The 22,065-nt window shown below is 55.3% G+C and overlaps 2 protein-coding genes across 2 annotated transcripts in view; one reads left to right on the forward strand and one right to left on the reverse strand.

The window, feature by feature from the left end:
* PDE4A (phosphodiesterase 4A) overlaps positions 1 to 3,532 on the reverse strand; it is a 37,763-nt gene extending 34,231 nt beyond the window's left edge. Inside the window, exons 1-2 of the mRNA XM_033133889.1 lie at positions 3,414 to 3,532; positions 2,569 to 2,768 (exon numbers count right to left, since the gene is read on the reverse strand). Of these exons, the coding sequence (XP_032989780.1) occupies positions 2,569 to 2,768; positions 3,414 to 3,461 (248 nt within the window). The 5' untranslated portion in view covers positions 3,462 to 3,532. The remainder of the gene's footprint in view (positions 1 to 2,568; positions 2,769 to 3,413) is intronic.
* Positions 3,533 to 10,700: 7,168 nt separating this feature from the next.
* Positions 10,701 to 20,309, forward strand: CDC37 (cell division cycle 37, HSP90 cochaperone). The gene is made up of 8 exons (XM_033134518.1): positions 10,701 to 10,914; positions 16,041 to 16,322; positions 16,671 to 16,779; positions 16,882 to 16,997; positions 17,083 to 17,205; positions 18,302 to 18,484; positions 18,587 to 18,658; positions 19,750 to 20,309. Exons 1-8 carry the CDS (start codon positions 10,813 to 10,815, stop codon positions 19,906 to 19,908), a joined length of 1,146 nt encoding a protein of 381 aa, XP_032990409.1. The 5' UTR covers positions 10,701 to 10,812; the 3' UTR covers positions 19,909 to 20,309.
* The last annotated feature ends 1,756 nt before the right edge of the window (positions 20,310 to 22,065 follow it).

A 22,065-nucleotide genomic window follows, 5' to 3' on the forward strand; every position in this document is an offset into this window, starting at 1 on the left:
GGGGGACAGCCACCCGAAGAATGGGGGGGCCCTTCCCGCCCACGCAGAGTCCAGGTCCCGGCGGGGAGGGGGCGCCTGAACGCTGCTCTCTCCAGAGCGTCCTGCCTAGCATCTGCGCGCACGGGAACAAAGGAGTTAAACGGTTAATCGGATCGAGAAGAAGACACCCGACTGGTTGCGCGAGTGTCAGTCAGTCCTTCATCATGGCGGGGGAGGAGCCCGGTACTGGCGTGTCCTCGCCGCTACCCCAGGCCAGGGGGAACGTGTGGGAAAGGGTCCCGGTACCACAGACGCGGTTCCTGCGGAGGACAGCGGCAGTGCGCCGGGTATCCACTGTTAGTGGGTCGGAGGATGGTGATAGTGTGTTCCCGGGGCAGGATGTGAGCGCACGTGGCCCCTTCCGAGGGTTGTCTGTGTTTTTGATATCCTGAAGTGTGTGTGCGCACGTGGTTGGCTGCCGCGGTCGGCCTGTTTCTCTGGATTTCGCTGTGTGTGTATCTGTGTGTCTGTGGGTGAAGGATGTATGCACAGGAGTGCTGGCTGTTTGGAAGGTGTGCGCTTCTACCGGGTATATTCGGGTGGCCTGAGGGCTGTGTGTGTGTTCCCACGCTTTTGGGTGTGTAATGTGGTCGGTCCGTGTTTGAGGAGTTGTGCACGCGATTCAGCCTCGGTTGTTTGACTGTCGTGTCCGAGGGAATCCAAGCGTATCGGTGTGTGTGTGTGTGTGTGTGTGTGTGTGTGTGTGTTTGGCCTGGGGCCACTTTGGGATGTTTTCAGTGTATCTCTTTGGTTCCCCTGTGGCTCCAGGAGGACACCCGTGGCCAATAACCCGGCTGCCCACCCACTGCTCTAGGTTTCGCTGCCTCTTCTAAAGCGCTTCTTCAGGAGGTAAACTGAGGCAGGTCCCCCGGCAGCCTCGGGACACACCCGTGCCCTTTTCGGGCGAGTAAACAGCGGCGCCTCTTCCTCTCGGCCCCCGCCGGCAAAACCCCCCTTCCGGCACCTAAATCGGGAGTCGCCGTGACTCACGCTCCCGCCTCCCCCAGCGCTGCGCTGAGCGAGGGAGCTGAGAGCGAGCAGGATTCGAGCGCTCCTCCCTTCCCCCCCCCCCCCCCCGCCCCAGCCCCAGCGGAGCTCTGGTGGCGGTCCGGAAGGGGGAGCACACGCGCCCGGGTGCCCTATTCGCTGGGCCGAGGCGCTCAGATGCTAATCTGCTCAGATTCGCGTCCGCCGAAGCAGGCCCTCGCCTCGGTGCTCCCCAGTCCCGGGCTCCCCCGTAGAGGCCGAGCTGTCTGCCACCGCCTCTCTCCCTCCATCCCCCGCAATGTTCATATATATATATATATGCCAGTCTCCAACCCCCACAGCCGCTTTTCTCCCCGCCAGAGGGGGCTCCAGGAGTGGGAGAACGTGGAGCAAGAACCGGCCCCCCATCAGCAGCCGCGGGGGATCCCAGAGGCCAGAAGTGTATCCGCCACTTCTCTCGGGACCCTCCTGGCAAGTACACACACAAACGGCTTCTAGGGGATTTGCAAGGGCTGCCAGTCCTCCCCAGATGAATTGAGGGTCCTGGTCTGGGCCAAAGTCTTGGCACAGGGGTAGGGTGGGGGGTGGGGGCCGCTGTAGCGTTGGCTAGAGAACTCTGGATGGGCAATGCAGGATGTGGGGGGTGGGGGAGTGTCCGGCCACACAGGGGTTGCAGAGAAGGGCATAAGACAGTAGGCCAAGCTGGTAGTTGGAGCTGTGGCCTGAGGCTGGGATGGATCAGGCTGGATCCTAAAGTGCAGAGGCTAGAGGGTTTTGTTGGGGTGGGTGGAGGCGGGGTATATTAGACCTCCCCAGGTAGGAATGACAGTCACTTCCTCTCCCACTTGTCAATGAACCATTATACCATCACCCAAGCAGAGACCCTGGAGCCCTCCAATTGAGTAGATGAAAGGGTGGGGAGATCATGGTTGCAGAGAACAGTGACCTGGGAAGTGCAGTTGGGGCAGGGGCCCACCAGCAGCCAGGACCAGCTCAGTCCTCTGGCTTTTGAACTCATCCTTGGGCCAAGATGGGAGTTGGGATGCCCTGGGAGGACCCTGATGAGAAATAGCAAGAAAGTGCAATGTAAAAGCTCACAAATACCGCTCACATCTCCCCAGGAGAAAGAAAAATGCCAGGCCAGACCTCTTCCAAGACCCCACCCTCCTAAGTTCTAGGAGAAACAGAATCCTTCAAGGAGGGGAAATAAAGGCGCACAGCAGACTGATCAGGCGCCTGCTCTCTAGCCTGGCCCAGCTCTCTGAATGTGGAGGCACAATTGGGAGCTGGTGGGCTGAAACTCCTTTTCACAACCCTGCCCCTTGCTGACTCAGGCAGCTGCAAAATGGAAGGGGTTTCTAGAGGCTGCAAGGGACACCTTGGGGGATGGGTGTCACAGCCTGACCCACTATGTTCCAGAAGTTTCAGCTGGTTTTGCAAAATGCAGGGAGCGTGGAACACAGAAAGGGCTGGTAGCTGGACCTAGTCCAGTTGGCCCTGTTCCTCCACCCCACCTCCCAGCCTGGTACACCTCCTGCCTACCTGTCGGCTCTGGTGATGGAAATCCGCGGAGGGATCAGAAGTGGCAACGTGGTGGGCCGTGGCAGCAGAGGAACCCCAGGGTCCAAGGGCTCAGGGTCCACCCAGCCCAGGCCTGGACCGGTGGAAAGGCGACGGCGAGGGCGTCGGAGGCCGGCCCCCAGCATACTGACATGGCTGGGTTCAGGGGTCTCCCCCAGCCTCTATGGAGGGACAAAGATGGGATGGGTGCTTGGCCTGGACAGGCAGCTGTGAGCTCCACTCCCAGAAATGACCCTCCCTAGCCACCTGGAAGAGGCTGATGGGGGTATAGAATCCTTGTGTCCCCCCTCAAGTCTGAGCCACTGGCTGATCACTCCCATAGAGTGCCTTCCCACCCCTTATATCTGAGGGGTGCCCTTTCTCAGCCATAATTTTTACAGGGCTCCCTCTTGATGTCCCAGCCATGGGGACGCTGCTCTGGGCCCACATGCCTGTACACTGTCCTTCACATGAGATCCCCCTAACACATCACCTTTTTAGGGTCTCTTCCCACCCTCCAAGTCTAAGAAACTTCCTGTTGGACTTAATGTCTGTGGCCCCCTATCACATCCAAGAACCTCAAGACCTCACCTGCAGTTCCACCCACAATCCTTTACCGACTTCGGATGTCCCTTGGAAGACTCTGCCTTCTGCCCCTGGGCTGAGGGCCTCTTAATTCGGGCAGCAAGAGAATAACAGAAACAAAGGAGGCACGAGGGGACGAGGGGACGTAACTGCTCGCGGCCACTTAGTGAATAGCCCTGGTCACTAGAGGGCGCCCTTCTCCTAAGTGGCCCAAGCCACAGCCTGGGCCCCGACCCTCGCACCTCGTCCCGGGTCCCGGCCACCGACTGGACACTGCCACTCCTCTTCATCCTGCCAATCTAGTACGCTGTGAGGTCTGCGGGGACCATTTTCGGCCTGGGCCAGCGCCTCCTGCAGGACCAAGCCAAAGGCATCCACCATTAGCGCCCTGGGGCTCCCCCTGCCGGCGGGGCCTAGAATCCGCCCCGGCCCCTGGTCAGTTGCCTCTCCCCGGGCGTGACGTCAGTAGGCTGCTGACGCACTGCCTGTGACATCGCCTCCCATTGCCAGAGCGACAGCTGACGCACGGCTGGGCCCCCGACAGCGTCAATGCCAGGGTTAGCCACTGGGGGACCCCCGAGCCTGGGGGGGGGGGTTGCCCCAGCAATCTCCCGCTGGGGCTAACCCATGCCTGGGGATCTGGCAGAGAAGACCAGGAGCTCCCAGAGCCCGCCGCGTGTGGCGCGTGGTCCGAGCCAGCGGCCGAAGGAAGCGTCTCCTCCGAGCTGTTGGGTTTTTAAACCTAAACCCGAAATAGCTCAGATGTGCGGGGGCCGGGCACAGAAAGACAGCGGCTTGGGCACAGATGGGGGACGCGCAGGCAGAGGCGCACGGAGACAGACAGGAACGCGTGGAAATAGAAACAGACAGGGACACAGACGCAGCTCCGGATGTCGAGTGCGCTCCACTGCCGGCTAGCCTTGTCTAAAAGCTTGGGGGAGGGAAAAGCTGGCTTACTTCACCTCACCCAGACGCTGCAAATTACTGCTGTGTGGCCCTGTCTCGGTGACTTAAACTCTCTGAGCCTCAGTTTCTCCTCTGAGAAATGGAATGATAATTTCTACGGGGTCCATGTGAGAATGAAATGAGAATAGACCATACTGAATTCTCACGGAACAGTGTCTGGCACTCAGTAAATGCTTAATAAATGCTGCTAACATCTGAGCTTGTGGAGCCAGTTAGAGCCCAAATGAAGTCATGGCCCTCCTGTGCTTAGTACTTTTCATGACTTTCACCTCACTCGGAGGAAAAGTCAAAGTCCTTAGTAGGAGGTCCACACAATCCTGCCCAATGTGCCCACTCACCTTCTTGTCCTCACCTCCTCCCACTGTACCCCTGGCTCACTATGCTCCCTCCACACTGGCCTCTTGGCTATTTCTGGACACACTAGGCACGCTCCAGCCTCAGGGCCTTTGTACTTGCTGTTCCCTCTGCTTCTCGTCCCTTAAATAATCATAGGCTCCCTACATCTTTCTGGTCTTTGCTCATATTTCACCTTTTCAGGCATTTCTCGTTGCATTTCTCTCTACTGTACTTCTTTTAAAGTTGGTAGCCCCTCAGGATTTCTAATCCCCCTTATCCTGCTCCATTTCCCCATAGCACTAGCACCTCATAACATACTATGTCATTTATTTATTACATTTATTGTCTCTTTCCACACCAAAATATCAGCTGCAGCAGGGCAAGAATATTTATTTTATTCATTACATATCCCCAGTGCCTGAATCTGGAACATAGTAGGCTCTTAATAGGTATTTGTTCAATGTCTGGTTGTTATTTTGAGTATTCAATAGCATATTTATAAAGTTCCCAGTAGGTCTACCACGGACTAGATACTTTATTGTGACTTATTTTTCTTACCTTATTGCACTAGCTAGCACTTCAGTTCAGTGTCAGCTAGTAAAAGTGAATATAAACATCATCTCACCAGCCTAGTGTTTAGCACCAGGCAAGCCTGCAACAGACAGTTGTTGAACAAATAGGTGAATGTATAGACAGCTTAAAAGTCACCCCATTTCTCAGCAAAACCAAGCCAGTCCATGTTCTGGGCTCCACGGCTGCCTATTCTGCCCCATTAAATCCCTCATCATTCTGGCTTGTAATTATCTGTATTCCCTATTAGAGCTCTCTGAGGGCAAGAAATGGTACCCATTCATCATGATTCCCCACACAGAGTCTCAGTAAATGCTGAACAAATACAGATAGACACAGGGAGAGAGAGGCACCCTCTCTCTCTGAATGCAGACAGATACATACGCTCAAACAAGCAGAGAAAGGGCCATACTCATGTTCCAGAATTACACTGATAGACCTGCATTCAAATCCTGGCTCTGCCACTTATTAGCCATATACCCTCGGGGAAGTTGCCCAACCTTTCTGAGCCTCAGTTTCTTTGTAAAATGGGGATAATATTCATACCTCCCTGAGCGGTTGTTATGAAGATGAAGTGAAGCAATCAATGTATGTAAGGTTCTGAGCACAGTGTCTGATTCATAGTAGGTGCTCACAAAACAATGGCCACTAGCCTAGTAATAACAACTATCACTGTTGTTGACTCACATGGAGCTATAGACAGATCTCACTTTCTCCCATCCTCCCCTTCTCCCTAGTGGCCTCCTAGATGTTCCTAAAACACTTGGAACATATTCAGACCTCAGGGCCTTTGCACTTGCTATTCCCTCCATCCAGAAAACCAGCCTCAGGTATCCTGTGCTCCTTCCATTCCCCTGATTTCCCTGACTTGGCTTTCATTTTGTTTGTTTTAGACTTATTACATTCTAGCAAGATATAGAATTTACCTCCTATTTTTATTAGCTGTTGCCTGTCCTTTGATTAGGACATGAGATCAGGATGTTGGTTTGTTTTGTCCCCTGCTAGGGCAATGCAGGCATACAGTAGGTGCTCAACAAATAGCTCTTGAATGAATGAATAAATCTGCTTGACTTCCTCACCTTCTTCCGGTCTCTGTCAAAACTGTGGCCCATGGGCCAACTGCCGTCCGCAATCCATTGTTAATTGGCCCACAGCAAATTCCAAAAATATATTTAGTTTACTTAAATAAACCAGGTGAGGCAAGATGTACTTCACCTCGAGTGAGTGGCCCAGCTGTTTGTGTATTTTACTGCGTATGGCCCTTGGTAAAAAACGTTGAAAAAAGTTTTGACATCCCTGTTCTAGATTCTTCCCTGATACAGATGTCTCCCCCAATACTGTCACCTTCTGCCCTTACTTAGCTTATTCTTCTCAGCTCTTATCACCCCTGACATATCATATCTGTATGTTTCTACTCTTCCCAACTCCTTAGTTCCATGAGGGCAGGGGATTTTTCTGGCTTGTTCTAGCTGTAACAAGGGCCACCTCTCATGGACATCTGAACTGTGCAATCCCACAGGGCTCTACGTTTAGAAGGTTTAATGCGCTGCTATCATCGTCTTGAAATTCTTCATAATTTTGACCAGGAGCCCTGCATTTTCCTCTTGCCCTGTACTGTGCAAATTCTGTAGCTAGTCCTGGCTACATCCCCAGTGCCTGGAATAGCCCAAGATAGGTGCTCAAGAACATATGGAATGAAGGACGGAATGGAGGAGTGGATGGCCAGAGGAGCCCCACAGGCCAGGGGAGAGAGGTGACATGCATGTCACCACTGTCCGGACACACCCATGCACATTTGCAGCAATCCATCCTGGGAGAAACCTGGGCGCAGGAGGCAGGGCATCAGCTTCTAAGCCTGCCTTCCCCTCCCCTGGGCAGCAGGCTGTCTGAGGAGAGGGGTCCAGATGGCAGAGCAGGCCGCTCTGGGCAGCTGGCACCAAGCTCAGACTGAGAGAGGCTTTTTCCCCCACCTAGCTTGTCAGTGCAATCAGCCACAGGCCCACCCTGGGAGCCCCTGGCCTGGCTTAACAGAGGGGCGCTGGCTTCTCCCAGCCTGACATCCTGCCCACCCCCTACTTCTCTCAGGAAGATATGGGGACAGGTGGCCAACAAGAGGGAAAGGAGTGAGGATAAAGGCCGAGTCTACACCTTGGCCCTGAGCATCCAAGTCTGACAAGCTCCTTGCCTGGCACTGAAGTGGGGCTGGGAAAACTGTCGGCGGCCACGTGCATGAGACTTTGTACACAGCTGTGCATATTCAACTGACAGGTGGAACTTTCCACGAGTCTGAGTTTATATAGTTGAGACAAGACTCTACCTGTAGGAGTGTTTGTATGTGACAGGGTGACACCACATCAGTCTATGTGGGCATGAGGTTAGACGTACCTCTGTGTGACTGTGACATGAGTGTGTGTGGGGGAGAGTATTTGCATGTGGAGGCAGCAGGAAGCAGCTTTTCACAGTGGTTAGAAATGCCAAATTTGGGTTCAAATCTCTGCTCAGCCACTCACCTAGTTGTGTGGCCTCAGGCATATTATTTAGGTTCTCAGTGTAGAGTGTGAGTAGGATTACATTTGTCTGGATTTGTGTGTGTGTGTGTGTGTGTGTGTGTGTGTGTGTGTGTGTCTTGGAAGAGTAATTCCACTCCTCCAGGAGGTCTTCCTGGATATCCAACTTGAAATGGACCCTTTCCTTTTTCTTTCTTGTCACAAGCTGTCTGTTTCCTTCACAGCTCTAAGCATAATGTTTGTTACCATATTTATTTGTTTATGTTGTTTTTCTCTTCCCCCCAATAAATATCAGCTCCCTGGGGGCAGGGAGCCTTTTTCTGTTCACTGCTATGTCCCCAGCCCTTGACATGTAGTAGGCACTGAATACTTGTTGAATGGATGAATATCTGCATGGCACAGGAGAGGTAGTTTCTGCCTGGGTATCATAGGTTCCTGGAGAGACCGTGCCCAAGTCTGGTCTCTACTATCTTCCTTTCCCAGTTGTTCACAACCATTCCTTCAGCCATCCTCACTTTTATGGGAATGATGACACCTCATCAACCTTATCACCTCCGACAACATCTTTCCCATCCCTGGGTCTTAGGGACTCACTCAACCTCATTTGTAAAATGGGAGGATGGATGGACTGGTTCATGATAAAGCCGCCATTGTGATCTAAAATACTAAGGAAATACTCTGTGTCTAATTCCCTTTTTAATTCATTCGACATTTATTGAGCACCTACAGTGTACCAGGCACTGATTTGAACCTGATCTTGCCCTCATGGAGCTGAAATAACAAGGCAGACAGATACAAACGGTAAATCTTATTTAATCTCCAGCACTCCCCCGCCCACCACCACACCCCAACACTCTCTGTGCCTGATAGGAGTTTAGTCTGCACAGCCTGAAATCACCATGGGTATTTCTCTGTTTACATACTGATCTTGCTCCCTTACCAGTCTGGAAGGTCAGAAGAGCAGGGACCTGGCTGGTCTTGGTTGCTATGGCACCACGGCCTGGCTACAGTGCCCTGGCACATAGTAGGCACTTGGGAAATAGGTGTGAAATGAGCTAAGATATAAATGATGAGGCAAGGACAGGCTCGCATGCATGACTTCGTGTAAGCCTCGGTGTGCCATTACCCACTTTGCAGATGTGGAAATTGAGGCTCAGGAAGGCAAAGCCATTTACTGGGTCCCACTGCAGCTAAGTGTGTGGCTTACCGGATGCAGCAAAGGAAGCTTGGATAGCCCAAAGGAGCACTCCCAGCCCCCCACCCCCACTTCGCAGGTACCAGAGACAGCATGGGATGCGCTAACGGGGTGGGGGGGGGCGGGGAGAGAGAGACCAAAGGACAGTGCAAAACAACTCCGGGATCTCTATCTCCAGGGTTGGAGATACTGTGCTGGCAGGAGATAAGAAACGGTTTGGCGCTGATGGGAGAGCTTCCGGCGCCCTGTCCCCAAATCTGGAAGCTGGGGCTCTTGGGACCCGGTTTAACTGGGGCCAGTCAGCTCCAGTCTCGAGGCCAGGGAGAGACTCCTGCGACTACCCGGGAATCCCCGGCATCCGGGGTCCTCCCCACATCCCCCGCAGTCCGGAGGCAGGCCTGAAGCCCTCAGATGGCTACGGGGTGGAGGGCCGGCTTTCTTGGGGAGTGGGGAAACCCCCTCCATCCTGTCCACCTCCCTCCAGGGCTCCAGGTTCCCCTCCCCACCGCAGCTCGCAGCCCGAAGCTTACCTTGCAGGGGAGCTGGGGAGGGGATGCCCCGCCCTCTCCGGCTGGAGGGGGGGGCGGGAGGGGACAAGGGTGTCCAGACCCTTTGTTTGCTGCTGTGTAAGTGTGTGTGCGCGATTGTGAGACCCGCTGGGGTGTCGGTCCGTGCGCGCGCGTGCCCGGGCTGTGACGGTCTCTGAGATCCTGGACTGCTGGGGCTGGAGGGGGAGGGGAGAAAGACAGGGGGACTCCCCCGCCCCCGCCCGCCCACTGATTGGTTTGAATGGAGCCTGAGGTGGAGGGGCGGCAGCAGGAGGGGGCTTTTTTCTGGATGGCCCCATCCCCTCTCCGGGCAGGGGAATCCCCCCATTTGGAGACCTTCCAGCCCCCTTCCTCCAAACAAACGATTTGGAGAGCCTGGGAAGAGGCGCCCCTCACCTGAGGGTCTAAAGCTCCTATCATCCCCCCGGACCCTCACGGAGTGCCCTTTAATCTGAGATAATCCTGGCCCTAGGCTGCAACAGAGTCTTTTATCCCGGTATCAAAGTGTGGGTTGGGATTTACGAAAGTGTGCGTGCGGCTGGTGTCGCCCTAACTCAGAATAATGGAGTTCTTTGAGCGCGTCCAGACGAAAGGGAAGGGGCTATGAGCAGTCCTGGAGTATTACTACGTACGAGGAAAGCCCCCTTTCGCACCTCGGCTCTCCAAGACTCTGAGCGGGGCCTAGAGCACTGGCCGCTGGCTAGACATTAGTGACACCTAGCGGCCACACGGGGAAACGCCGCGGACCCGCGTCCGAGACACATTTGAGGGATCCAGGTGATTCCAGAGGGGGCGTATGCGCGAATCTTGGCTCTGGAGTGGTAGCAGATGAGAGCAGCACAAGGAGGCTGTGGTACTCCCATAGAAAATACCAGCCCCCAAGGCAGGGTCACATCGCCGCCACCTCCCACCCCCCAAGGGCACGGCCATAATATCCCTCTTTCACTAAGACCTTCCCAAGGCAGGGTCCTGCACCCCTGAGGGAAGGTCCTCTCAGATCACACACCCCTCCCCAGTGTAAATTAGGTCCCAACTCACAAGGGGCAGAGGGCGGGTCTCGTCGCCGAGGCCCTGCCCCTGCAGGGGGTTCGGGCTGATGTCACTGCGGCGTGGCTGAGGGGACAATCTTCTCCCTCAGTGTCGCCAACTTCACCCCCCGCCACGACCGCCGCAAACTCCCACTGAGGGGCAGCGAGAGATGAGGGGGAGCTTGAGGTTGGAGCTCCCGCCCGTATACCCCTAGAAGATGCCTAGTGGGAACCCCGCGTCGGATGAGGCGAGGTCTCGACCGGGACTCCCGGGGGTCGAATATGCGCGCTGGGGCCTTTAAGAATAACTCGGTCGCCAGTGACGCCGCCGCGGTTACTAGGGATTTGACGTCACGCGTGGGCGGAGTTGCGCGCCCCCGGCGGAAGCGGAAGGGGCGGGGCTCCGCAGGTTGAGGCTCCCGTGCTGTCGCTGCCGCCGCTGCTGCCGCCGCCGCCCTCACAGCCGGAGCGGGCTGGGCCACAGAGGCAAGATGGTGGACTACAGCGTGTGGGACCACATTGAAGTGTCTGACGATGAAGACGAGACGCACCCCAATATCGATACGGCCAGCCTCTTCCGCTGGCGGCACCAGGTAGAGCGCGCGCGCCCAGCCCCTTCCCCCACCCTCCTGGGACTCCGCTGCAAAGTTCCGATCCCTTATACAGCCAGGGATTCCGCCGTTGACACTTGGGATTCCCACCCCACAGTCTGGACTTTTAATATCGCCTAGGGTGCCTCGATTAAACTCCGGGACCGCAGAACTGCCGGGACCCTGAATTTTTGCATGGAACTCCCAGTTGACGCTTAAGGCACCTTCCTGAGTCTAGACTCCCAAGCCAAGCTTTGGGGGTGCCCCCTAGTCCCGTCTGGGACCTTTCATTTACACCCAGAGCTCTGCCTCAGAGTCTGGACCCGGGTCCCCATTTCTGATGTTGGATATCCCATCGGCCACTCCCCAGTCCCTAGAGTCCTCAATACTTTGAATCTATTCTGTGATATGCTTCCCTGGGTCTTGAGGGTGATTCCCATTAAGATCCAGAAATCCCACTTTTTTCCCAAACAGAACAAGAAACCGTGGCCTCCCCTGGGGTTTTTGTTCCTAACCTGGGATGCCACCCCACACCCAGGACCCCTACTCTATCCTGTAGACCTATGCACCACTAGGGCCCGTAGTCCCACCTGGGCCTGGAGTTTGGAACCCAGTTCCCCTCCAGACCCAACTACCAGCTCCACCCTGATGGAGCCTCCAATTCTGGCTGCTCTCCTTTAGCCTTACCTACTGTAGACCCCATTTCCCATGACACCAGGAAACCCTACCGTTGTGGCTTCCTGTCCAGCCACACCCCCTGCCCCTATTTGGCATTGCAGACCCAGGCACCACCTAAACCCCAAGACCAGCTTCCTGTTGGAACCTCTGCCAGCATTGGAACACCTCATCCAAACCCACTCTGCCTTGCCCCTGACCCCAGCCTGGTCTGCTGCGCTCAGGCACCCAAATTGTCCCTGCTCTCACCAGGAACCCTCTCTCCCAATCTGATTCCAAATTCACTGCCCGTTTTTATATTTGTCCCCAAATCCAGACCCCAGAATCCCGAGCCCCAGTGTCCTCCCTCCTCTTTCCCTGTCCAGCAGTGTCCACAGACCAACAGAAGGGCTCTCATAAGTCTTAATGTTCTAACCTCCTGCTCCCACACATCAGGGCTGCTGCACCCCCATAGCTGTGCCTGTTATAGTCTCAAATTGAGGGTGTGTTCCTCTCAGAACCTTCTACCCTCTGGTATGGCAACTCCCAGTCATGTATCCGGAAACTCCTAGAAGGGCCGTTTCCCATCTTGCCAAGGCATTTAGTCTCCACATCGGATCCCCAGTCCCATTTCCACCCTATTCCTTAGAGCAGCAGTCTCTTGGGTAGTGTACCTGCTCGGCACGCCACTGGAGTCTAAGAAGAAAGTTCTAGCACTTCTATTTCTTGTCATTTATTATGAAGCATTTAAGATCTTCACAAAGTTCTAAAGACCATTCTTGGGAACACATTTCTGTCACATAAAGAGGTTAATCTATCCTGCTTTGTGGAGACCGGTGCCCCCTCTCCTGTGGCAAATGCCTTCCACCTTGCCCTCTGCCCCCCTTCCTCCCCACTCCTGAAGCAGAAACGTTTCCTGTCTTGCCACGGAAAGCCTCTAGGCTGTTGCTGACGGGGCTCAGCATCTCCAGCACCAAGGAAGCTTGGGTCCTAATCCCAGCCTTGCCTTCACAAGACCATTGCAAAAATGAAATGAGATTAGATCTGAAAAGAATTTGGCTCAGGGCCTAGGACGGGAGGTGCGATTAGTGAAAAGGTAGCCTGGTGGCCTTTTGAGCCTCGGCCTGCCCACCTGGTTTCAGATCCTGGCTTCTGAATCCCTTGACTTGCTGCGTGACCTCCAGTGAGTTGTTTGAGCTCTTGGTGCCTCAACATCCCCAGCTGGAAATATTCATAGTGTCCACTCCGTAGGGTTGTCGTGCAGGTTGCCTTATTTATTTAATGTGTATAATACTTTTGGGACAGCACCTGGCATGTAATAAGCTCTCCATAAACTTTAGCCACCATCGTCATCATCGTTATGTAGGTAATTTACTCTCATAGTAAAAAGCAAAACAAAACACAGATTCCAGAAGGGGACAAGTGAGTCTTCCCTGGCTCCGCGGCAACCTTGCTCAGACAGCCGCCACTGGTTTCTTGTGGCTTCTTCCCGTAAGCTGTGCTGCCTCAAGATTCTAGGGGCATCGGTTTCTCTATCTGTAAGGCAGGAGGGCAGTGCACCTGCAGGCCCTGCCCACTCCTGTGGCTTCTGCCCTGCCCAGCATGCTAGAGTCCCTCCTGGAGGTGTAAAGCCCAGGCTGGGCAGGCAGCTGCCCCCACCGACTCCGGGCGGCCTTTATTTAGCTTTGGCCTCCCTGGCAGCTGCTCAGAGGACACCAGGAAGAGCTTGGTCGCCACCCAGCAGCAACCAGCAGGGTGGTAGGTTCCTGTGATATGCTTCCCTGGGTCTTGAGGGTGATTCCCATTAAGATCCAGAAATCCCACTTTTTTCCCAAACAGAACAAGAAACTGTGGCCAAGTATGGTGCCGACCCCAGAGAGCCTCTTTCAAGGTGGTGGGAAGGCACCCGGGCCACACAGGCCCTTGTGGAGAAAGGGAGGTTGCAGAGGTGAGGGCCTTTTTGACCCCTATCCACATGGGGAAAAGTGTGGCTTAGGATTGACTGTGTCAGTTTCTGGGGCTCAGGTCTCCCAGTTCTCACCCTCTGTATGCCTGGTCCTGTGCTAGAACTTGGAGATACAGCCTCGTAAAAGGCACAGAGCGAGTTAGCAGAGCATTCTGGTGGCAGTAGCCATGACGGTGGTGATAACAGTAAGAAACTGAGTGCTGTGTTGCAAGCAGGTGCTGTGGAGTAATTCATTTAGTCCAGTTGGGAAAACCAAGACAGGGAGACCCTGGTTTAAGCGACTTGCCCAAGGACGCATCACCAGTAAGTGGCAGACCTGGCTGTGGTGACGATGTAGTGACAACCACCCCCAGCTAAGGAGCATTTACTCTGGGCCAGAAATCAAACTGAGCACGCGAAGTACCGTGTCTTGTCTGAGCCCCAGAATGTTCCCCAGAGAGAGAGAGAGAGAGAGAGAGAGAGAGAGAGAGAGAGAGATCATCCCCTTGAACAGACAGTAATGACAATATCCAGTGTGGGGCTGGTGCTTGCTGGACGTCCATGGCCCTGGACCATCTGCTTTAATTTATAATCTCCTTTGCTTCTCCCAGTGCAACCCCGTGAGGTCAGCATTGTTGTCTGCATTTGAAAGATGAGGAAACAGGTTCTGAGAGGTTAGGGGATTGGCCTAGGGACGCCCAGGCAGTGCGCAATGACCGTGAAGTGTGACCCCAGGTCTGGGGCCCTGAGACTGTCCTCCAGCATCTCATCACGTAGTCTGATGATCACATAGGGGCCTTTGGGACTTGATGCTGGTTGGGGCACTTGAGGAAGGCTCTGTCAAAGCTGGGACTTGGGGGCAAAGCAGGTGGAGTAAGGGGAAAAGAGTTCCAGCTGGGAGGAACAGCATGTGCAGAGGCCAAGAGGCAGGAGACAGCTGGTGTATTCAGGGAACGGGAAGGGCCAGTATCTGCTTGGGGCCCAGAGCTGGGAGAGGAAGGCAGGACCCAGCCCCCCACAGGGCCTTGGTGCCAGCTGGGCAGCTTGGTGCAGGGGTCCCGGGTCCCGTCTGAACCCAGGAACTCCACTGTGGGGCAGCGGGAAGAGCTGCAGTCAGATGTTATGTGTCAGAGACTCCTGTAGCAGCTTCTGAGCTTGGATGTGGGGGACCAGCAGTTGAAAGCAGTGGTGCCTCTCACTATTGAGCAGGCGCTGTCGGGAGCCTGGGGAGGTGATGGAGGAGCCATCAGGAGGGCTGGAGAGCAGGCAAGGCCCAGTGGTCTGCTCCGGGCCTGGATGGGGCACTGAGCCAGGTGGTTGGTGAGATGGGTGCCGTCATCAAGCTTGGGGCACAACTAAAGTGGACATCTGGGGTGTAACAACCAGGGTAGGGGGACAGGAGACTGCTGGGCACTGAATTGGGTCTCAGGAGGGCACGCTGGTCTGGAGATAGCTGAGAGACCTTGGCAGTGATCCAGGCTCAAGACTCCCAGTGGAGTGAATTAGAGAACCATCTAGAAGTGAAAATCGTCAGGACTTGGTGAGAGAGCAGGAGGGTGGGGCAAGGCCAATGAGCAGGCCTCAGCAGGGGGCACAGGCCAGGTGGGGAGTGTCTTTGTTAAGGGAAGACCTGGCAGGAGAGCAGGTGTTGGAGGGTAAAATGGTGAGGTCAGTTTTGGGCATGAAGTTGGAGATGCCTGCGGGGCAACCAGGCGGAGGGTGGACTGAGGCGGTTGGTGGACAGAGGAAGGTGCCCAAGTGTTGCCTAGAGAGGCTCCAGGGAAGAAGGGGAGCCTGAAACCCTGATGGGGGATGAGGCCCCATCCAGCTTCTCTTTACTCATCTAACAAGCATTTCCTGAGCCCCTACTGTGTGGCCCCTGCTGTGTGTATGACACAGTGAACAGATCCATCCCCATCTCCAGAGCCAATATCCTTGGAGAAGGACAATGCCCAAAACATGATAAATAATTGTCACTGGATATTAGTTAGCAGGTGACAAGTGGTGAGGAGGAAGATAAAGCAGGACACGAGTAAGGGGCGGTCCTGCTCTTCAGTAGGGAGGGAGGGAAGGCTTTATCTCTAAGGCAATTGAGCCAAGGAGGTAAGAATGCTAGGAGTCCGCTATAGGGGGGTCTGGAGAGAGTATTCGGGCTGAGGGAACAGCCAGTGCAAAGGCCCTGAGGTTTGAAGTGCGTTCCAGCCAGTGTGGCTGGAGGGAGAGGGTGAGCAGGAGTTGCTGAGGGCATGGAAGTGACCGGGCAGATCGTTCAGCGCCTTGCTGACCATGGAATGGACTTGGGCTTTTGCTCTGAGTGAGGTAGGAGCCACGGAGGGTTCTGAGCAGAAGAGAGACCTGCCCTGACTCGGTGTACACAGGTCCCTTTGGGGGTGAGGGTGGAAGCCGGGCATCTGGGACACAGGTTGGTGCAGATATTCCTTTTGGCCATCCCAGGTGCATCCTGGGTGCCCTGGGCTGGGGTGGGGCCACGGTCAAGGGACAGGCTGTTCCCCAGAACCCCTGCCCACAGGCCCGGGTGGAGCGCATGGAGCAGTTCCAGAAGGAGAAGGAGGAGCTGGACAGGGGCTGCCGTGAGTGCAAGCGCAAAGTGGCCGAGTGCCAGCGGAAGCTGAAGGAGCTGGAGGTGGCCGAAGGTGAGGGCAGCAAGGCAGAGCTGGAGCGGCTACAGGCTGAGGCCCAGCAGCTGCGCAAGGAGGAGCGGAACTGGGAGCAGAAGCTGGAGGAAATGCGCAAGAAGGAAAAGAGCATGCCCTGGAATGTGGACACTCTCAGCAAAGACGGCTTCAGCAAGGTGTGCAGGGGCCGGGGGGGCCTCACTCCGGGCGGGCTCGGCGGCCAGGGGCGGGTGGGAGAGGGTGAGGAGCGCAGGTCAAGGGAGGGACAGAATTGGAGGCGGGCGGGGAGCAGGTGTTGGGGGGCTGGGCAGGTGAAGCACCCCACCGGTCCCCCTCTGATCTGCCCGAAGGCCCTAGTCCGAGGCCACACGTGCCACACCCACGCTCCCGCCACATTGATGTTCACAGCGCCATCACCGCCTCCACCGTGGATGGGATGGGCGCTGCGGCCACGGCCCAGCCGGCCACATTCGGGCCGCCCCACGGCCTCGCCCCAGCCCACTCCCCCTCTTGCCCCACCACAGAGCATGGTCAACGCCAAGCCTGAGCAGGCGGAGGAGGAGTCAGAGGAGGTTAGGGAGCAGAAACACAAGACCTTCGTGGAGAAGTACGAGAAACAGATCAAGCACTTCGGTGAGCTGAGTGTGGTTGCGGGGGGCAGCCGGGTAGGTGCATGCGGCGGGCTGGCTCTTTGCTTCTGGGCCTTTCCAGCACCTTGGCAACACCTTCTTGCAGGCATGCTCCGCCGCTGGGATGACAGTCAGAAGTACCTGTCAGACAATGTCCACCTGGTGTGTGAGGAGACGGCCAACTACCTGGTCATCTGGTGCATTGACCTAGAGGTGGAAGAGGTACGTGTGCCCTGCCCCAGCGCCGGGGAAAGGCTCCACCTGGGGGCTGCCACTGGGTGACGCTCTGCCTCTTCTCCCTCTGCAGAAGTGTGCACTCATGGAGCAGGTGGCCCACCAGACCATCGTCATGCAGTTCATCCTGGAGCTGGCCAAGAGCCTGAAGGTGGACCCCCGCGCCTGCTTCCGGCAGTTCTTCACGAAGATTAAGGTAGGGGCCCTGAGCAGTGGGGACAGGGTGGCGGCTGGTCCTCGGGGAACCAGCCTGCTGTCCGCTGGTTGGTGGGGGTGGAGGGGAGGCAAGGCGAACACCTGAACACATGTCCCCTGGGACTGAGACCCTGTGATCAGAACCTCATAGGTTAGGAGAGGGCTGAGCCGTGGAGGAGGGAGTACTAGTCAGCTCCTAGACAGAGTTTGGAAGCTGCTGAGGGACAGAGTCAAAGACGCCTCCAGCTTTCTTACCCTGAGCTCCCCATGCTGACCTGGGGAGACGGAGCAAGGCAGATGGGGCTGGGGGGCATGATCTGGAGCTCGGGTGTGGCTGTGTTGAGTGTGAGGTGCCTGTGAAAGTCCCCACACGAGGATGTCGAAGGAGTGTGTGTCGGGTCTGCAGTTCAAGGGGGCGTGCAGGCAGCTGGTCATCATCAGACAGGCGGACCTCATTTCATTGTGCATTGCTTTGTGGCACTTCACAGATTATTACTGTTTTTTTTTTCTTTTTTTTTTTTTACAAATTGAAGGTTTGTGGCAACTCTTGCCAAGTAAGTCTATCGGCACCATTTTCCCAACAGTATTTGGTCACTTTGGTCTCTGGGTCACTTTTGGTAATTCTGTCAATACTTCAGACTTTTTCATTACTACTGTATTTGTTACGGTGATCTGTGACCGGTGATCTTAAATGATACCAGGGCAAGACCCTCCACCAGCAAGAAAATTACAACTCGCTGAAAGCTCAGATGGTAGATAGCATTTTTTAGCAACACCTTTTAACTAAGGCGTGTATGTATTTTTAGACGTAATGCTATTGCGCTGTTAACAGACTATAGTGTAGTACAAACATAACTTTTACGTGCACTGAGGAACCAAATGTTCCTGTGATACTCGCTTCATGGCGGTGGTCGGGAGCCGGACCCACAGTGTCTCCGAGCTGTGCCTGTATGGGTGGTCGAGTTGAGCTGAGCGGACACTAGATGGGGCAGAGGAGAGGCCTGACCTCCACGGCATTTCTGAGAACCAGCAGCAGGAGGGTCCTGAGTGCTCCCCATCCTGCCCAGCGAACGCCTCCCGTCTCCTGCTCCCCACAGACAGCTGACCGCCAGTACATGGAGGGCTTCAACGACGAGCTGGAGGCCTTCAAGGAACGTGTGCGTGGCCGCGCCAAGCTGCGCATTGAGAAGGCCCTGAAGGAGTATGAGGAGGAGGAGCGCAAGAAGCGGCTCGGCCCCGGCGGCCTGGACCCCGTGGAAGTCTACGAGTCCCTCCCCGAGGTGTGGAGCCCCAGCCCCAGGCAGGCGGCAGCCAGCCAGCCAGCAGGACTCCCAGGGTCCCGGGGACCCAGGCCCTGATCCCCAGCTCCTCTGCCCCCACAGGAACTCCAGAAATGCTTTGACGTGAAGGACGTCCAGATGCTCCAAGACGCCATCAGCAAAATGGACCCCGCGGTGAGTAACTGTGCCCTAAGCCCACCCACCAGCCAGGCTGAGCGGCTGAACCAGCACTGTGTCCCCCAGTTCCTCTCTAGCCTTGTTCCCCATGTTGCTGGTAGAAGGGTCTCCTGGGCGTCTAGAATGCATAGGGAGGTTGGGTTACTGTGTGGCCAGCACAGGAGGCAGCCAGGCTTTTGTACTCGCATTTATTGAGCACCTACTGTGCCCAGTATCCAGATGAGTGCCACTGTCACTGCAGGCCCTTTATAGCCAGCACATCCTGCTGACCCCGTCTTTGCCAGTGACTCAAGGTGGCCCAAGGAGGCGTCTGTTACCCCTTCAGTCCAGTTCCATTCTTGCTATTAACTGGCCAAGTGCACGGGGAGGGCTGGGCACACGGTAGATGCTGGGAAACCGCATTGCGCTGTCATTATTAGAAGCAGTAACTGCGCTGGCAGGTGAGGACTTTGAGGTTCAATAGCACTTGGTTTGACCCCATTCCTGTTAGTTGGCTCACTGGTTTCCTCATCTGTAAAATGGGTCCAGTCACAGGATCTGTTCTGGGCTTTCTAGAAGCTTCTGTGGGGAATGAGCATCTAGACCAAGGGTCTTTAGACTTCAGCTCGCAGGTTCACTGCCTGTCTTTGGTACGCAGAAGCCATGCTCGTTCATTTTCACATTGTCTGTAACGGATTTTGTGCAATAGTCAACCACAGTGGAGGGGTGATGGGTTGAGCAGTTGCCACAAAGACCACGTGGCCTGCAAGCCAAAAATATGTACTATCTGGTCCTTTGCAAAAATGTTTGCTGACCCTTCTAGACCTACACTATTTAAGTTTGAATGAAAGTTAAGGGAAATTAAAAATTCTGTCCCTCGCCTGCACTGGCCACATTTGGCGTACACAGTAGCCACCTGTGGCTGGTGGCTGCCGTGTAGGACAGCACAGATTACGGACCATTTCTATCACTGCAGACAATCAACAGCCCTTTTGGACGGACAGCTCTGACCTAAAATAAGCAGTAAGCAGGCTGGAGGATGTACGGGGTGCAGGGGGGCCACCAGGAGGTGGCAGCCCGGCCTCACCCCGCCCCCCTTCTCCCTGCAGGACGCGAAGTACCACATGCAGCGCTGCATCGACTCCGGCCTCTGGGTCCCCAATTCCAAGTCCAGCGAGGCCAAGGAGGGGGAGGAGGCGGGCCCCGGGCACACAGACACCTTGCTGGAAGCCGTCAAGCCAGGCGAGGAAAAGGATGTCAGCGCGTGACTCACCCCAACTGCCGCCCACTTGCCTGCAGGCTCTGTGCACCCCTTTTCAAAAAATGAAAATAGATGCCATTGCCCTAGTTCCTGGCTTCCTCCACTTTCACTGCGTCCCCCCCATCCTGGGGGACCTGCCCCTCATGCACCCACCCCTCCCCTCCAGAGCTTGTCCAAGTCTTGCTTTGAGTCAAGGGGGTTCACTGCCTGCAGCTCCCCCATCAGCTTTATGCCAAAGGCCCAGGGGTCCAGAAAGGGGCAGAGGTCGCCAGGTTGGTCCAGGAGAGGAGGGAGGGGCCCCGGCTGAGGCCTGCTCCAGTCAGTGTGGGCTCTGGGTCCACTGCTTGTCCGCTGTCGAGTTCTATATGGAAACAGCAGCGATCTTCCAATAAAGGATTTCACATGCTCTGCAGGGCCTCACAAGGGCTGTTGGCACAGCTCTTCTCTTGGGAGGGGGGAGAGGAACCTGGTGAGTGTTGGTGGCTGGGCCTGTGATACCCGTGCTTTGTCCTCCAGCTATCTGGGCAACTGACTCCCTTTGTGCTTACTCCAGGCACTTGCTGTTCCACTGCCTGGAACACTCTTCCATCAGAGTTCTCATCTGCCCCCTGCCCCCCTCACCTCTCAGTCTTTGACTTATTCTTCCAAGTCCCTTTCCTCTACCAGGTCTCACCTTCCACATGGGCAGCTCTGCCTCCAAAACCGATCTTCAGTCTGACCACTGCCCTTTGTCCACACGGCCTCCATCCTGGTCCAGGCCCCCATCATCTCTGGCCTGGACACCTGCCCCATACTGAACCCCAACAGGCAGTGGCCAGGAGGTGCCCATGAACGCACGAGTCGGGGCACATCCCTCCCTCAGAGCAGAAGCCAAAAGCCCGTAGGCTCACCAGGCCCTGCCCCGTATGCCCAGTCCCCTCCCTGCCCTCATCTCACGTCCTCCCTCCACTCCCTCCTTGCTGATCTCTGAGCACTTTATCAGTGTGGATTGGGTGACTCAGCCTCAGTGTCCCCCGCTCTGTACAAGGACAGTAATGGTGGTACCTTCCTCCCAGGGTTGTGAAGAAAGGTGATAATGCTACAGGCAAACAGGCACCTGGCACTTAGGTGCTCCAACTGTGGGCCTGGATGTGTTCCTATCCCTCTGCCTGAGCGCCTTCCCGGCAGTCCTCAGGCGGGGCTCCTTGAAAAAGAAGGAACTATTTGGGCCTCAGGAAAGGCCTTAAAGAATAGTTAAGGATACAATGATTAAGGACACGTCCCCTTAGACACGAAATAACAAGCTAGTGAAGTCCTCTGCCCACACCTGGGGGACACCACCCCCAGCAGCTGCTTGTCACTTAGCCCAGAGCTCAGTGCCACCTCCTCCCAGAGGCCCACTTTGCCCTGCTTTCTGAGTTGCCCCTCCTGCCCAGCCAGGCAGCTTGCCTTACCTACCCAAACGCTTGGTTTTGCTGACCTACGTATTGTCTCCCTTATTCTGTGATGACCACCAGGGTACAAATCAAGTCTTTCTCGTCCCTGAGATATTCGCAACACCCACAAGAGGTCCTTGGCACACAGCGGGCCCTGAAGTAAATGTTTGCCAAAGGTAAAGGCCCTAGAATGTCGTCGTCCCTCAGCTAGTCACCACCAGGGGGCAATAGTGAGCTGCAAACCAGAAGGCGACACCTGCTGCTTTTTAAATGGATGAAAAAGTGTGGTGGGGTGGCGATCCTAAAGCCCTGGATAAACCTCAGCCAGCCAGGACTGTCAACTTGTTAATTCTTTACTGTGAAAACTTACAGAGATAATCCATATTACAGAGTTTTCCTTTTGCCTCAGGCTCTGCTATAACTCAGCACTGTTACTGATTCTTAAAATTTCGATACTTTGTTCATAGACTTTTTTCATGCTAATTGTGCTTTTTGAAAATATTGCATTAAAATATTTATCTTGGTTACTGAGTTTTTTGACACCATCTTTGCTTTCCTGCCTCACCTGCCTCGCATTAAGTGTGGCCCTGGGAGGACACAAGACTTAAAACATCAAACGCTATTAAGGGATTCACAGTGAAACGGCTGCCTCTCCTCATCCCTCCACTCTGCTGGTTCCCTGCCCCCAACCACTGGAACCCACTATCTCTGGTTTCTTGTGACTCCTTCCAGGGTGTCTTTTTGTAAAA

This window comes from Rhinolophus ferrumequinum, chromosome 18 (assembly GCF_004115265.2).
Source record: "Rhinolophus ferrumequinum isolate MPI-CBG mRhiFer1 chromosome 18, mRhiFer1_v1.p, whole genome shotgun sequence".
Lineage (NCBI taxonomy): Eukaryota > Metazoa > Chordata > Mammalia > Chiroptera > Rhinolophidae > Rhinolophus > Rhinolophus ferrumequinum.

Bases quoted from the DNA above. Each gene is read 5' to 3' on its own strand.
- CDC37 (XM_033134518.1), top strand. From the start codon at position 10,813: ATGGTGGACTACAGCGTGTGGGACCACATTGAAGTGTCTGACGATGAA. The intron at 10,915-16,040 runs GTAGAGCGCGCG...CCCTGCCCACAG, and splicing joins TCTTCCGCTGGCGGCACCAG to GCCCGGGTGGAGCGCATGGA. The intron at 18,659-19,749 runs GTGAGTAACTGT...TTCTCCCTGCAG, and splicing joins TCAGCAAAATGGACCCCGCG to GACGCGAAGTACCACATGCA.